Source organism: Rhinichthys klamathensis, unplaced genomic scaffold (genome assembly GCF_029890125.1).
Source record: "Rhinichthys klamathensis goyatoka isolate OS25496 unplaced genomic scaffold, OSU_Roscu_1.1 h1tg000224l_1, whole genome shotgun sequence".
NCBI classification, from domain to species: domain Eukaryota; kingdom Metazoa; phylum Chordata; class Actinopteri; order Cypriniformes; family Leuciscidae; genus Rhinichthys; species Rhinichthys klamathensis.
The window spans coordinates 66,268-82,234 of NW_026606748.1; the positions used below are offsets into that span (position 1 = coordinate 66,268).

General features: G+C 42.7%; 1 protein-coding gene and 1 non-coding gene across 2 annotated transcripts; both read right to left on the minus strand.

Annotated features, from left to right (window-relative positions):
* Positions 1-4,553: 4,553 nt before the first annotated feature.
* rpl24 (ribosomal protein L24) lies at positions 4,554-15,849 on the minus strand. Its single transcript, XM_056264815.1, has 6 exons — positions 15,766-15,849; positions 15,564-15,639; positions 15,064-15,174; positions 7,812-7,948; positions 4,942-5,005; positions 4,554-4,672 (listed from the first exon to the last, which is right to left on the minus strand). Exons 1-6 carry the CDS (start codon positions 15,768-15,770, stop codon positions 4,592-4,594), a joined length of 474 nt encoding a protein of 157 aa, XP_056120790.1. The 5' UTR covers positions 15,771-15,849; the 3' UTR covers positions 4,554-4,591.
* On the minus strand, positions 4,742-4,873 carry LOC130099219 (small nucleolar RNA SNORA17). The gene has a single exon (XR_008808363.1). It is a non-coding gene; the product is annotated as a small nucleolar RNA SNORA17 (small nucleolar RNA).
* Positions 15,850-15,967: the final 118 nt, after the last annotated feature.

The following is a 15,967-nucleotide window of genomic DNA, read 5'->3' on the forward strand; positions in this document are numbered from 1 at the left end:
GGAAGTGTTCCCGGTTCCGGCTGACCTAATCTATGCAGCCTAACATTGAATTTTATAATGTATACGATGTTTAATAGGGAGCCAATGCAGTGTTGACAGAGCCGGGCTAATATGGTCATACTTCCTGGTTCTGGTAAGAACTCGAGCGGCTGCGTTTTGGACCAGCTGGAGTTTGTTTATTAAGCGTGCAGGGCAACCACCCAGTAGAGCATTACAGTAATCTAGCCTTAATGTCATGAACGCAAGAACTAATTCGCCTTTGGCTAAGCCACACCCTATAATGTAGATTGACCAATCACAGCGCAGCCAAGAACGAGCTCCCACAGAGGTCCGACACTTTTTCACAGCGCTCCATTGACTTTAACACAGTGTTTCTCCTTGATATTGTTAGTCCCAGCCTCCGTCTCGATTAGTAGGATATACGGTGGTTCATTTTTTGACTGTGACCGGTATAGGGACGTCCCGCGTGACGTCACGCCATTTGGAGCAGCCATCTTGACGGAAAAGAAAATGCTAAACCGCCGGTGATAAAACAGCTCGTCGCGAAATATTCCTATCATGCCCGAGCGATGCTGTGCATTTGGATGCGATCAGATACGTGATAATACAAAAGGAATATCTTTATACCGTATCCAGAGCCGTCGCAAGGGCTGTGCGAACTGTGCAACCGCACAGGGCCTCGCGCCACTAGGGGGCCTCGCAATCCTGCTGTGTTTTTTTTCTCCCCCCAACAAATTAAGGTTTTCTTTCATAGGGCTGTAATCTCCCAGTCGATTGGTCCATTTATTGGTCGATACGTTCTGGATTTTATTATTTTTTGACGTGTTAATTTCATCAGGTGGAAAGCACTAATTGCTAATGGGGTGTTTTCAGAACACACCTGATTCACAGGTAACAGCCTGTCTTCAGAACACCCCCCTTGTTTTCACTTTTTTGGATTAGCCCAAGCCACTGGAGACAGATTGAAGAAAGTACTAGAAGACATTGGTATGGAGGTTTGCTGAATATTAATTTAATTGCGAGCGTTGTAATTGTGCTGTATATGTTTTGAGCAAGTAAAAAAAAATTAAGTTAATGATCTCCATATGGGTGATTATCCGCTTATCATTATTTAATATACCCTGGAACTAAATTTACACTCTATTCAACAGATTTCAATGTAATACCTTTTAAACATTTGAAAAATATATTCGTGTCTCACTGAAATGATAGTGTCTGTCAGTTATTATAAAATTATGACAAAAACAATTGTCTAAATTATGTTGCATATTCCTCAACAGGTATGTGCTGATATCACTAATTGACATAGTATTTTCGGAAATCATAGGCTTTATTGCGCAGGTGCACGTGATGCAACGCCGACAGAGTGTGTAATTTCAGTACCAAATAATTAGGTCAAAACCGATTTAATATACTGCAAATAGCCTATTAGTTTTTTATGTTTATTTATAATTCATTTAAGTGGACAAGGCTAACAAGTAGCAGTAGGCTGCGCAGCCAATTCTTCTAGCGTTCAGAGCCTGGGAGGGGCCTCGCATTTCAAGTTCGCACAGGGCCTCGCACCCATAGACTGTAAAAAATATGGACAAAGCGTCTGTGACGTCACCCATAGACTTTCTGAAGAACGGTTTTGAGGCTGCTTATGGGGGGTATGGGCGGTGCCATCTTGGAAAATCGTACGATATTTCAAATACAAATGTTCAGAAAGGATACAGAGGTGGTATGATGTGTTGTGTCAGATCATGGCCGAGACGTCAAATTTCAGGAATTCCACTCGGCGCAGCCCGTTATCAGCTGTCAATCACGCGCTTATTTGTCATACATTATATATCTGAATACGATCTAAACTACCGAGTTAGAAAAAAATTCACCCCCCTCACAGTTGTCAGGCACTCGGAACCTATCGAAAAATACAATAAAAGTCCATGGGACCAACCTGTAAAAACATGAATTTATGCTGTGAAAACTGACATTTTAACATGCGGGTCTATGGAGATTTGCTCCCTTCTGGGACCTCCCTCTAGCGGATTTTCGATGTATTGCAGTTTCTCGCACTTCCGGGTAAGCTTCATTTTTCAGATTAGAATGTTGCCGCTTGCTCGCACCCCACCTGCGACGGCACTGACCGTATCCCAAAAGAAACAAAACGGAGAAAAGTGGTTGGCGGCAATAAACAGGCAAAACGCATTGGCCTACATGCATTCCTAGATCACTTAATTCGTTAGGCGTATTATCACATTACATTCTTTCGTTTTCAAATAGCAAAAGCTGATCTTGTATTTTATTTGACACTTCTTATAAATCGTTAGAAACACAGGTTGAGACAACAGTCGCAATGACAGTTTATCATAAAGTGACAGTCAGTGATAAGTCTAAAAAAGTATATAAGCGTAGGCTATTAATTCGTTTTTCTTGGATCAAACTAGATTAAACAAACTAATTAAAGATACACTTAATTAGGGTGACCAACAGTCCTGTTTTCACGTCCTGGCTGTTTTTTATAAAGTGATGAAAATGTCCTGGTTTTCAAAAAATTGCTTGGAAAGGATGAGGAAGAAAAACAGTATAAAGAGGAAGAAAACTAAAGATATAAATATATTTTGTTAGTTCGTTTTTGTAAATTTTTGAGAGCTATTTTTGTTCAATTTGGAGGTACTTCTTTTAGTTATTTATCATTTATATATTTATTTTTCTAATACAGAAGAGACATTATTTCTATCATTATTTCATTGATATTTTGAAAGCTGTCAAAATAAAACATGTTGAGTAACCTCTGAGAAGCCTATCTGAATTTGTGTCTTGTAATAGGCTATAACAATTTTCTATCCATACAGAGGAGGCCACTTTAAATGTATTAAGGCATCTTTGAGTAAATTACGAGTATCATTTGAGTATCTGTTTGCCGGGCCGATGTTTTGGTAATCAAAATATGGTCACCCTACACTTAATCTTGTTGGTGATTTTGTTTTGTGTTTTCCCCTGTAAACTCAGTTTAAAAATTATTACAGGTACTATAATTTGGTGATAAAAATACATTGACCAACCTTTGCGTGATGATTGAAAAATCATTTTCTTTTAATGAAGCTCCGGTGTAGCGTGATGGAAGTGAATGAGGCAGCTGTAATGCCACCGAACTCAATGTCAGGAAGTTCTTCTACACATTTAATGCCTGTAAAAAGAACTTGTAGAGCTTCATATGGATATATGATTCCTAATTCGTTTATCTTCCTCTTGTATATTTATTTTTATGATGCTAATAATAAATGCGATGACATGAAGTGGTGGGGGAAAAATCGATTCGGTTCAGTATCGAGATATTTTGCACCATGATTTTGCGCATGCAATTATATCAATACTGTAGCGCAAAGTATTGCAATATTTAGGCTAATTATAATATTAGTATAATATATATTACCCACGGCAATGGATCTACGAGTAGCCGACGGATGTATTCCGTCAAAATGGCTGACACGCGCGGCTAGGGGTCACGTGACTGGGAGATCCCTATATGCTTTTGTTTTGCCTCTTTGGATGCCTTGCTGTTGCTTGCGTTTCGCCTGTATGTCGTGAATATAGCCTTCGAAAGTACATCGCAGCCACTTTGCCTACTTCTATCAGACACTTTATTTGCTGCTGTATAAAAGTTTGATACAATTTCAGCAGGAAGAGCTGTCACAGCAGAAGCCATGTTGATACCAGAGCCCAGATGAAGTTTGTTTGTCGGACGTAGCAACAGTAACTAAGGGGAGCGGGGCTTAGCCAAAGGCGAATTGTTCCGCATTTTTCAATGAGAGCATTTGGGTAATTTAGATATACTATTAAGATGGAAGAATGGGGTTTTACAGATACTAGACACGTGACTTTCAAATGAAAGATTGCTATCAAAGAGCACACACACACACACACAGTTTCCTAACCGACGACAAAGACTTGACAAACAGCCATCAAGTGTTAGACAGTATTCTAGGTTATTATGTGTATCGCAAGTTACCATGGCGATGAACACCGCTAAAAACCAATCCACCTGGAGCCTGAAAGGGTTAGCTCAACCTAATCTCGAACTTACCTGGGTAGCAACAGGCCACAAGTCTATTAGCATTCATCAGTGGGAGACGAGCAGAACTCAAGGCTCAAAGGAATAGAGTTAATTCTCTTTCTCATCCGATTCTCAAACCACGAACACAACAGCGTCAGTCGTTCGAACGCATCCCACGGGTGATTGCAGAGCAAGACTGGGCGAGATTGATAGAACAATTCGAAATTAACTCAAGATTTGTTTATCAAAAACCAACAACACATACATTTGATTTCCATGAACTGTATGAGAACACACTCACTTTAAGTCAAATGCAAAATATATATATATATATATATATATATATATATATATATATATATATATATATATATATATATATATATATAAAAACCTTGCAGCAAAAATGGGCATCAGTTGAAACATTTTTAAAATCAACACACTATCAATAACATTTCGTAAAGTTAATGTCACGGATTATGACTGAACAATGAAATCAATTCAAGGAGACTCGAGGTTGATGGCGAAACCTTTATTAATCCACAAAGCACGAGTTTAGCGCTTGCCACCGACGCGAGGAGCGTTGACCTTCATGGGCTTGGCGATCTTCTGCTTCGGGGCGTTCTTAGCGGGGGCCTGGAAACAAGAGCGGCACGTTACTGACCGCATGCAGGACTTACAGGAGTGAGTCAGGGTTAGAGATAAAGTGTAGGACTATAAATGACACTGAGCACCCATTAAGAGAGTACTAGGTGTAGACACAGTCCCTCTGCTCTATGCCACCTTATGACACAGAAGCGACAGAATCAGTCACACTGCAACGCCTCAAGGGGCAAAAGATAATCCCACAGGAACAGGGTTATCCCAGTCTAACAGGAGAATAGCTGAAGAAAGCCAGATCTAACCTTGGTGCTCTGAGCCGACGGCTTCTTCGTCACTTGCTTCGCCTTCTTCGCCTCTTTAGCAGCCCTGAAACATCAGATCCAGATTACAGTTAGCAGACTAACACTCGGTTTCGGCCAGTCACAGCCCTGCGTGAGAAAGAGCTCGTTTTATAAACTCACGGGCGGCAGATCGCACTGTAAACACGCCATCTCTTCAATGTCCTGTGTACTTCCGTGTGACTGTGCTGCGCGACTCTTATCAATCGCTAGCGCATGCGAGTCAGTTCAGGACAATCATTAATAATCTGTTCACACTGGAATGTAATATTGGCAATGTGAATCAACAGCTGGATCCAAAATATCAGATCTGAGCCGTTAATCTGGATTGGCACTAAAGCTCGCAGTGTGAACGCCTTCGAGATCTGAAGTCTAGAGTCAAAAACAATAACAGTAACTTATAGAGTCATGCATAACCACACAATGAAACGATGTCTGAGTCCGTAACCACAAAATCAACTTGCAACAAATTATATTTAAAACATCTTTAGGGTAAATTTGAAGCATTTAGTTCATTGCAACAAAAAAGCTTAGCGGCGCGGCCGGTTCCATCCGGCCATCATCACACACACAGGGTTCCTGCACACTTTTGAAAGTCAAATTTAAGGCTTTTTAAGACCTTTTTAAGACCTTAAGAAATCAAAATTAATACCGTACATTAGGGCTGTGCAGTATTGACAAATATATCTTGATATTTTCAACGTTTTGTTGATAATAATTAGATGATATTTTACTGATTGTGTTTTTGTGCTGGTGCCATGGCTGGTTTAGGTCTGTTGTTGACAGCTGACTCACGAAGATATTCATATTTTTCATATTCTATGCAGTGGTCAGTTCACAGCAGTGACAGAAATTAATATTTTGATTAAGGGGCAATATTTGCCACCTTAAATTGATTTTTTCAGGGGCATTTTCACCTATATATGGACATTTTTTCTAAACTTATTTTAGAGTTATGCATCACCTTTAATGTCAAATACTATCATTCAAATTAAATTATACAGTAATTATACAATAATACTTAATTATATAATAATCATACAGTACCACTGTTACCAGTCAAATTAAATCATTCAATCAAAATCCATCTTTGCAGTGCAGAGGTGACAGAAGCGGCATCAGAAGTGGCATTAATTTATTTACACTCCATTTACAACTGCATAAATAAAGCTATGAGATATATATTTTTAAATCACTATTTAAATATGAAATGATTTCTAATTTTAACATTTTATTTAAAGGGTACTTTAAATATGAAACCGCAGCGGCAAATCACTGTCTTAATAAGTGAGTTGAGGGAGTCATTCATTCAACCGATTCGTTCAAACGGCTGATTCATTCGGGAAAGCAGCAAGTGATTCGTTCAAACGGCTGATTCATTCGGGAAAGCAGCAAGTGATTCGTTCAAACGCGGATTTCAGTCAAGAAATCATCGCTGTGTTGCATTGAGACTCTGCTACGGTTTCATTTTGAAATTATAGTCGGCGAAATAAAGGGAAAACAAACAATATTAACAATATTGTGTCTAAAAAGTAGTTTCAATGTTAACTTATTGTTAATTTAACTGTTGTATAACATAAATATCACACTTGGAATTGTGCACGGGAAAACGGCACTCTTTCTGTTGTGATATAAGAACATAATATGATATAAATATAAGACAAAAACTAACTTGGGGACATAACAGTTACACTGCACACATCACGCAGTGAAAGCACGAGAGACAAATGCGATGTCAGCTCGCAGTGCCTCGTACATTGTTAAAACAATGATTACAATATCATAATAGACAATACACATGATCGCACACCATACGCACATAAAGAATGAACTTACACCTGAACTGACATTTACGAGCTTTCTTCTCCTCTCCTCTCGCGTGCAGGAGACAGTTATGCTGCCGCGACTCGCGAGTGACGCGAAATGTCACGTGAACTAGCAAATCCACAAAGATAGAATAATAAATAAATAAAAATACGTACGCTAATTAGATGGTTTTAATTTGGAAAGCTTTTAGATATGTCTAAGTCAAAGTGTCATCTAAAATTTAAGACCTTTCATAAGTAAAAATAAGACTTAAGACTTTTTATGGTCTTAAATTTTAAAAATCTAATTTAAGACTTTAAGACTTTTTAAGGATCCACGGGAACCCTGTCCACACCTGTGGCTCCCTCGCATCGCTTCTCAATACTGATGCAAACCGTTCAGTTCTGTTAGAGAACACTGCGATTAGAGGAACCTCGTCTCCTGAACGAGCGAGTCGGATCTCGTTTATCACGAGCGTGACGAGCTGACTGACGACACGGAAGATTTTCACATCGAAATCTAAAAACCGCCTATTTGGCAATATTTTAGATTTAAACCCAATGCTTATGGTTATGGGGAACGTGTAAATCTGTCAAATTCGTCTGATGAAGGTGGCAGTATTCGGAGGATAACTCTCACACACACACACACACACACACACACACACACACACACACACACACACACACACACACACACACACACAAGACGCGTCTAAGTTTTGTTAATAAAAGTTCTAGTTGGGTGTGTTTTTCATCAAGAATAATAATGAACCCACCACTCAAGCAAATGACGTCCCCGAATTGCCACTAATTCAAAAGCAAAATGCGTCGTCACATCCTCACCGCACATCCCCATTCCCCACACCTCAAGCTAATCAAGGGCTTCTGGACCAAAGTGTTGGTTTGAAAATTAATTTTGACCTGTCAATCATACAGCACATGTTTGTACAATGAACTGCAAATCTGCAGTCAAACCAGTTTAGGTTAAACCATGACGAGTGTGAATGCAGCGCACGGGCCGGTCACCTGATCGCTTGCTCTCTCTGCGCTTTACGCACTTCCGGCTTCTGGTTCCTCTTGGCCAGGATCTCGGCCAGAGACGCACCGGTGATCGCCCGCTGGAACTTCACCGCGCGCCGCGTGCGCTTCTTAGACACCTCTTCCTGACGGGGCAAACACACACACACACACATTAGACACCTCTTCCTGACGGGGCAAACACACACACACACACATTAGACACCTCTTCCTGACGGGGCAAACACACACACACACACACATTAGACACCCGTTCCTGACGGGGCAAACCCACACACACACATTAGACACCTCTTCCTGACGGGGCAAACACACACACACACACACACATTAGACACCTCTTCCTGACGGGGCAAACACACACACACACACATTAGACACCTCTTCCTGACGGGGCAAACACACACACACACACACATTAGACACCTCTTCCTGACGGGGCAAACACACACACACACACATTAGACACCTCTTCCTGACGGGGCAAACACACACACACACACACATTAGACACCTCTTCCTGACGGGGCAAACACACACACACACATTAGACACCTCTTCCTGACGGGGCAAACACACACACACACACATTAGACACCTCTTCCTGACGGGGCAAACACACACACACACACATTAGACACCTCTTCCTGACGGGGCAAACACACACACACACACATTAGACACCTCTTCCTGACGGGGCAAACACACACACACACACATTAGACACCTCTTCCTGACGGGGCAAACACACACACGAACATTAGACACCTCTTCCTGACGGGGCAAACACACACACACACACATTAGACACCTCTTCCTGACGGGGCAAACACACACACACACACACACACATTAGACACCTCTTCCTGACGGGGCAAACACACACACACACACATTAGACACCCGTTCCTGACGGGGCAAACCCACACACACACACACACACATTAGACACCTCTTCCTGACGGGGCAAACAAACACACACACACACACACACACACATTAGACACCTCTTCCTCACGGGGCAAACAAACACACACACACACACACACACATTAGACACCTCTTCCTGACGGGGCAAACAAACACACACACACACACACATTAGACACCTCTTCCTCACGGGGCAAACAAACACACCCACACACACACACACATTAGACACCTCTTCCTCACGGGGCAAACAAACACACACACACACACACACATTAGACACCTCTTCCTGACGGGGCAAACACACACACACACACACACATTAGACACCTCTTCCTGACGGGGCAAACACACACACACACACACACACACATTAGACACCTCTTCCTGACGGGGCAAACACACACACACACACACATTAGACACCTCTTCCTGACGGGGCAAACACACACACACACACATGAACATTAGACACCCGTTCCTGACGGGGCAAACACACACACACACACATGAACATTAGACACCTCTTCCTCACGGGGCAAACACACACACACACATGAACATTAGACACCCTTTCCTGACGGGGCAAACACACACACACACACACACACATGAACATTAGACACCTCTTCCTCACGGGGCAAACACACACACACACATGAACATTAGACACCTCTTCCTGACGGGGCAAACACACACACACACACACACACATGAACATTAGACACCTCTTCCTCACGGGGCAAACACACACACACACATGAACATTAGACACCTCTTCCTGACGGGGCAAACACACACACATGAACATTAGACACCCGTTCCTGACGGGGCAAACACACACACACACACACACACACATGAACATTAGACACCTCTTCCTCACGGGGCAAACACACACACACACACGAACATTAGACACCCTTTCCTGACGGGGCAAACACACACACACACACACACACATGAACATTAGACACCTCTTCCTCACGGGGCAAACACACACACACACACACATGAACATTAGACACCTCTTCCTGACGGGGCAAACACACACACACACACGAACATTAGACACCCTTTCCTGACGGGGCAAACACACACACACACACACACACACATGAACATTAGACACCCTTTCCTGACGGGGCACACACACACACACACACACATGAACATTAGACACCTCTTCCTGACGGGGCAAACACACACACACACGAACATTAGACACCCTTTCCTGACGGGGCAAACACACACACACACACACACACATGAACATTAGACACCCTTTCCTGACGGGGCACACACACACACACACATGAACATTAGACACCTCTTCCTGACGGGGCAAACACACACACACACGAACATTAGACACCCTTTCCTGACGGGGCAAACACACACACACACGAACATTAGACACCCTTTCCTGACGGGGCAAACACACACACACACACACACACACATGAACATTAGACACCTCTTCCTCACGGGGCAAACACACACACACACACACACATGAACACTAGACACCCTTTCCTGACGGGGCAAACACACACACACACACACGAACATTAGACACCTCTTCCTCACGGGGCAAACACACACACACACATGAACATTAGACACCCTTTCCTGACGGGGCAAACACACACACACACACACATGAACATTAGACACCTCTTCCTGACGGGGCAAACACACACACACACGAACATTAGACACCCTTTCCTGACGGGGCAAACACACACACACACACACACACATGAACATTAGACACCTCTTCCTGACGGGGCAAACACACACACACACGAACATTAGACACCCTTTCCTGACGGGGCACACACACACACACACACACATGAACATTAGACACCTCTTCCTGACGGGGCAAACACACACACACACACACACACACACACACACACACACACACACACATGAACATTAGACACCTCTTCCTCACGGGGCAAACAAACACACACACACACATTAGACACCCTTTCCTGACGGGGCAAACACACACACACACACACGAACATTAGACACCTCTTCCTGACGGGGCAAACACACACACATGAACATTAGACACCCGTTCCTGACGGGGCAAACACACACACACATGAACATTAGACACCCTTTCCTGACGGGGCAAACACACACACACACACACACATGAACATTAGACACCTCTTCCTCACGGGGCACACACACACACACACACACACGAACATTAGACACCTCTTCCTGACGGGGCACACACACACACACACACACACATGAACATTAGACACCTCTTCCTCACGGGGCACACACACACACACACACACACGAACATTAGACACCTCTTCCTCACGGGGCACACACACACACACACACACACGAACATTAGACACCTCTTCCTGACGGGGCAAACAAACACACACACACACACACACACACACACACACGAACATTAGACACCTCTTCCTCACGGGGCAAACAAACACACACACACACACACACACACATGAACATTAGACACCTCTTCCTGACGGGGCAAACACACACACACACACACATGAACATTAGACACCTCTTCCTGACGGGGCAAACACACACACACACACACATGAACATTAGACACCTCTTCCTCACGGGGCAAACACACACACACACATGAACATTAGACACCTCTTCCTGACGGGGCACACATACACACACACACACATGAACATTAGACACCTCTTCCTGACGGGGCAAACACACACACACACACACATGAACATTAGACACCTCTTCCTCACGGGGCAAACACACACACACACATGAACATTAGACACCTCTTCCTGACGGGGCACACACACACACACACACACACACACACACACACATGAACATTAGACACCTCTTCCTGACGGGGCAAACAAACACACACACACACACACACACACACACACACACGAACATTAGACACCTCTTCCTCACGGGGCAAACAAACACACACACACACACACACACACACGAACATTAGACACCTCTTCCTGACGGGGAAAACACACACACACACATGAACATTAGACACCTCTTCCTCACGGGGCAAACAAACACACACACACACACACACACACACACACACACACACACACGAACATTAGACACCTCTTCCTGACGGGGAAAACACACACACACACATGAACATTAGACACCTCTTCCTGACGGGGAAAACACACACACACACACACACATGAACATTAGACACCTCTTCCTCACGGGGCAAACAAACACACACACACACACACACACACACACACACATACACATGAACATTAGACACCTCTTCCTGACGGGGCAAACACACACACACACACACATGAACATTAGACACCTCTTCCTGACGGGGAAAACACACACACACACACACATGAACATTAGACACCTCTTCCTCACGGGGCAAACACACACACACACACACACACACACACACATACACATGAACATTAGACACCTCTTCCTGACGGGGCAAACACACACACACACACACACATGAACATTAGACACCTCTTCCTCACGGGGCAAACAAACACACACACACACACACACACACATACACATGAACATTAGACACCTCTTCCTGACGGGGCAAACACACACACACACACACATGAACATTAGACACCTCTTCCTGACGGGGAAAACACACACACACACACACATGAACATTAGACACCTCTTCCTCACGGGGCAAACAAACACACACACACACACACACACACACACACATACACATGAACATTAGACACCTCTTCCTCACGGGGCAAACAAACACACACACACACACACACACATACACATGAACATTAGACACCTCTTCCTGACGGGGAAAACACACACACACATACACATGAACATTAGACACCTCTTCCTCACGGGGCAAACACACACACACACACACACACACATACACATGAACATTAGACACCTCTTCCTGACGGGGCAAACACACACACACACACACATGAACATTAGACACCTCTTCCTCACGGGGCAAACAAACACACACACACACACATACACATGAACATTAGACACCTCTTCCTGACGGGGCAAACACACACACACGAACATTACACACCCGTTCCTGACGGGGCAAACACACACACACACACACACACACACACACGAACATTAGACACCTCTTCCTGACGGGGGGGGGGGCACACACACAGGCTCACTATTGGCCGACGCTGGTCATGTGTGTGATGCTGGCCAATAGGGAGCCGACGTTCTGACGCAGAAGCGGCTCTACACGGCTCTACACTTTGGGTTCATTGCCACTGTTGCCTTGGCTTTTGGCTTGCTTAGTTGGGGACATTTAATATTCAATAATATTATTGATCTGCCTTAAGGTGGACGTAGACGCAATTTTCTTCTAGAAACAAACTTCTAGTATTATTTTCCTGTTATCACTGTGAAGCTGCTTTGATAAAATCTGTATTATAAAAAGCGCTGTATAAATAAAGGTGACTTGACTTGACAGCCACCCGTCAAAATAAAGCTTAGGTTTAACTTACTTAACTTAACTTACTTAAATTACCCTTGTACACAGGGCTTGACATTAACTTTTTTGCTCACTAGCCAATGTGGCTAGTGGTTTTCCAAAGTTACTAGCCACACAGCATTTTTACTAGCCACATTTTTGTTGTTGTGAAATTACCTGATTAAAGTTGACTATGGCGTGCTAAAATTTACTTGAACTAGATTTACAACCCTTTTAAATGTAAAACCACTGTACACACGCAAATCAAGACTAGGTATAACAATACAGGTCATTATCATTAGCTCTGATAAGGTTGTGTGTAAAGCTCCTTTAAAGCTCCTATAAAACCATGTATTAAGATGAAGACATAGCTTCTTATTGCATAATAAAAGTGGTGCATGGATGTAGAAGATTAATAAAAAAATATAAAAAACTAAACTGAAAAAACCTTTAGCATTAGAAACACTGTCTGTTTAAATATCAGAATCAGAATTACTTTATTGAGCCCCGATGGGAAATTCGTTGTTACAAGTTGCGTTTTCTGTGTCTTTGCACAGCAGAAACGTGTCTGACTGGTGTCTGACTGGTGTCTGCTGGTAACGTACATGGAGGGCTATCTCGGGATTCGGGCGTTGCAGCATAGACGGCAAAATAGGCTATAAGAATATTTCGTTCTGTATTGACAGGTGCAATATTTGATTTTTTAAAAATTATATCTGCATTTGCCAAAACCTATGGACTTTCAAACATAAAAATGCCATTTATTAATATGTGTTCGTGTCAACATGACATATTTTCCTATTCTATTTAGCCTGGAAACTTTTCCAACAGGCTTGCGTGTCGCGTGAGAAATAGGCGTCGGTTTTTTTTCTAGCATGCACGCGTTTTCGGCGCGGCTCGAGACGCGCGTCACGCAGGCAGTGTGCAAGTTCTAACCTGTTAACATGGGAGCCGAAATAAAAACGGACACACCACGCAGCGGAGACGCGCACGCCACGCAGCCAGTGCGCTTCAGATGCCTTTTGAAAAGACTACAATTATTCAACCCGCCAAAGTGGCTAGTTGAAGTGACTGTGTTACCCGCCACGAGCAAAATCCACCCGCATTTGGCGGGTTGGCGGGTGTTTATGTCAAGCCCTGCTTGTACAGTATAATCTACATCTTAATGTGACTACTAAATACTACTAATACATTAAAACTAATTTCCTCAATGTTATAATTTTAACAGTAAACCTCTGCTGTGGGCTTAAAGGGCTCGTTTAATTTTCATTTTAATAAAAGAAATTAATGTTTTATGCCTTCATTTGATTAAGAGAAAAATTTGAATAAACACAAAAAATTCATTCATAGGGCCCTATTATTGTACACAAATTAAAGTTCCTTTTATTAATTCAATTAAAATATTTCAAAAAAACATTAAGAATGTAATTTTTGTTAAACTGTTACTAAATTGCTGTTAAATTGAAAATGTTTCATGATATTAATTACACATGCTTTTTGATTAATACAATTTTAATTTAACCATCCAGAAAAAATCTAAAGAAAAAACGGAGTAACTCAGTTTAAACGAGTTATCTTGTGCCGTGTAACGGTTCAGCGCTCTTCATATTAATGTTCCAGCATCTGCTATAATAACATCTGCTCATATAATTGGCATCAACAGAAGTATCGTTCAGGAACCCGTGTCGAAGTCATGGTATCAGTATCATAATGATTTTAACGACAGTTACACAGACACAGGTTGGGGATATCGGGTTGGGCGACTCTACGGAGAGCTGGCGGGGTCAAACTCACAGACTGGCCCTTCTTGTGTTTGCGCCGGTACAGAACGGTCCAGTTGATCTGTCTGGGGTTCCTCTTGGACAGGAACGCAGACTCACATTTAGCATTCAGGAACTGGAAGACCTGCAGAAAAGAGGTTTACAGGAGCATGACCTCACTAATACTGAGACCTGACGTCACATGCATTCAGTTCAGGCACAGACCATAACTATTAATAACAGACGATATTTCCCACAGCATTAAGAACCTTCTCTTATTTAGGTTTTTAGTCCTGAAGCCTGTTCAATCCAACTCACACACACGGTTTCTCTCACTCACACTCACAGTTACTAACTTAAGTTACCCAATCATTACCTCTGGCTAGCACTTAAGCTAACTAACCGGCCAGTACTAATCTGAATAAACAAACTGCAGACTGCCGGACTTACATACATGTTCACATCACAAGATGCCAAAAGTCACTCATCGATCAACACTGAATAAAATCTAATTCTCGTAGTTTGTGCTTTTACCTTTCCATCGATCCTGGCGTAGCGCCGGCCATGACCGGGATAGATTTTGTATCCACTAAAACTGCACAGCTCGACCCTGCAGATCAGAAATAAAGAGTTATTACAGATTAAACATGTTAACTGTTAACCCATGAACCTTTTTAAATGCGATTTTACACGATAACCTTTAGGATGTTAAAGGATGAACACAGACTGTACTCACTTCATGGCGGCGTTTCAGATAGGGAAGAGGAAAAGGAATTGTGGGTAAGCGGTTTATAAAGGAGCTTATTTCACAAATGCAAACTATTTTTTTTAAGTAAACATACATTTGATATATAATTACAACCAGCTAGCTTATAAAATTACTTAAAATTATTATTATTTCCAGATTCGTTTATCCAATGAAATAGAGTATCGGTTGC

What these genes read in the sequence shown, in the direction of transcription:
- rpl24 (XM_056264815.1), bottom strand. An exon ending in AACACAAGAAGGGCCAGTCT is followed by an intron (nt 7,949 to 15,063) that starts GTGAGTTTGACC and finishes TTGCCCCGTCAG; the next exon opens with GAAGAGGTGTCTAAGAAGCG. An exon ending in CGTCGGCTCAGAGCACCAAG is followed by an intron (nt 4,673 to 4,941) that starts GTTAGATCTGGC and finishes TCTTGTTTCCAG; the next exon opens with GCCCCCGCTAAGAACGCCCC.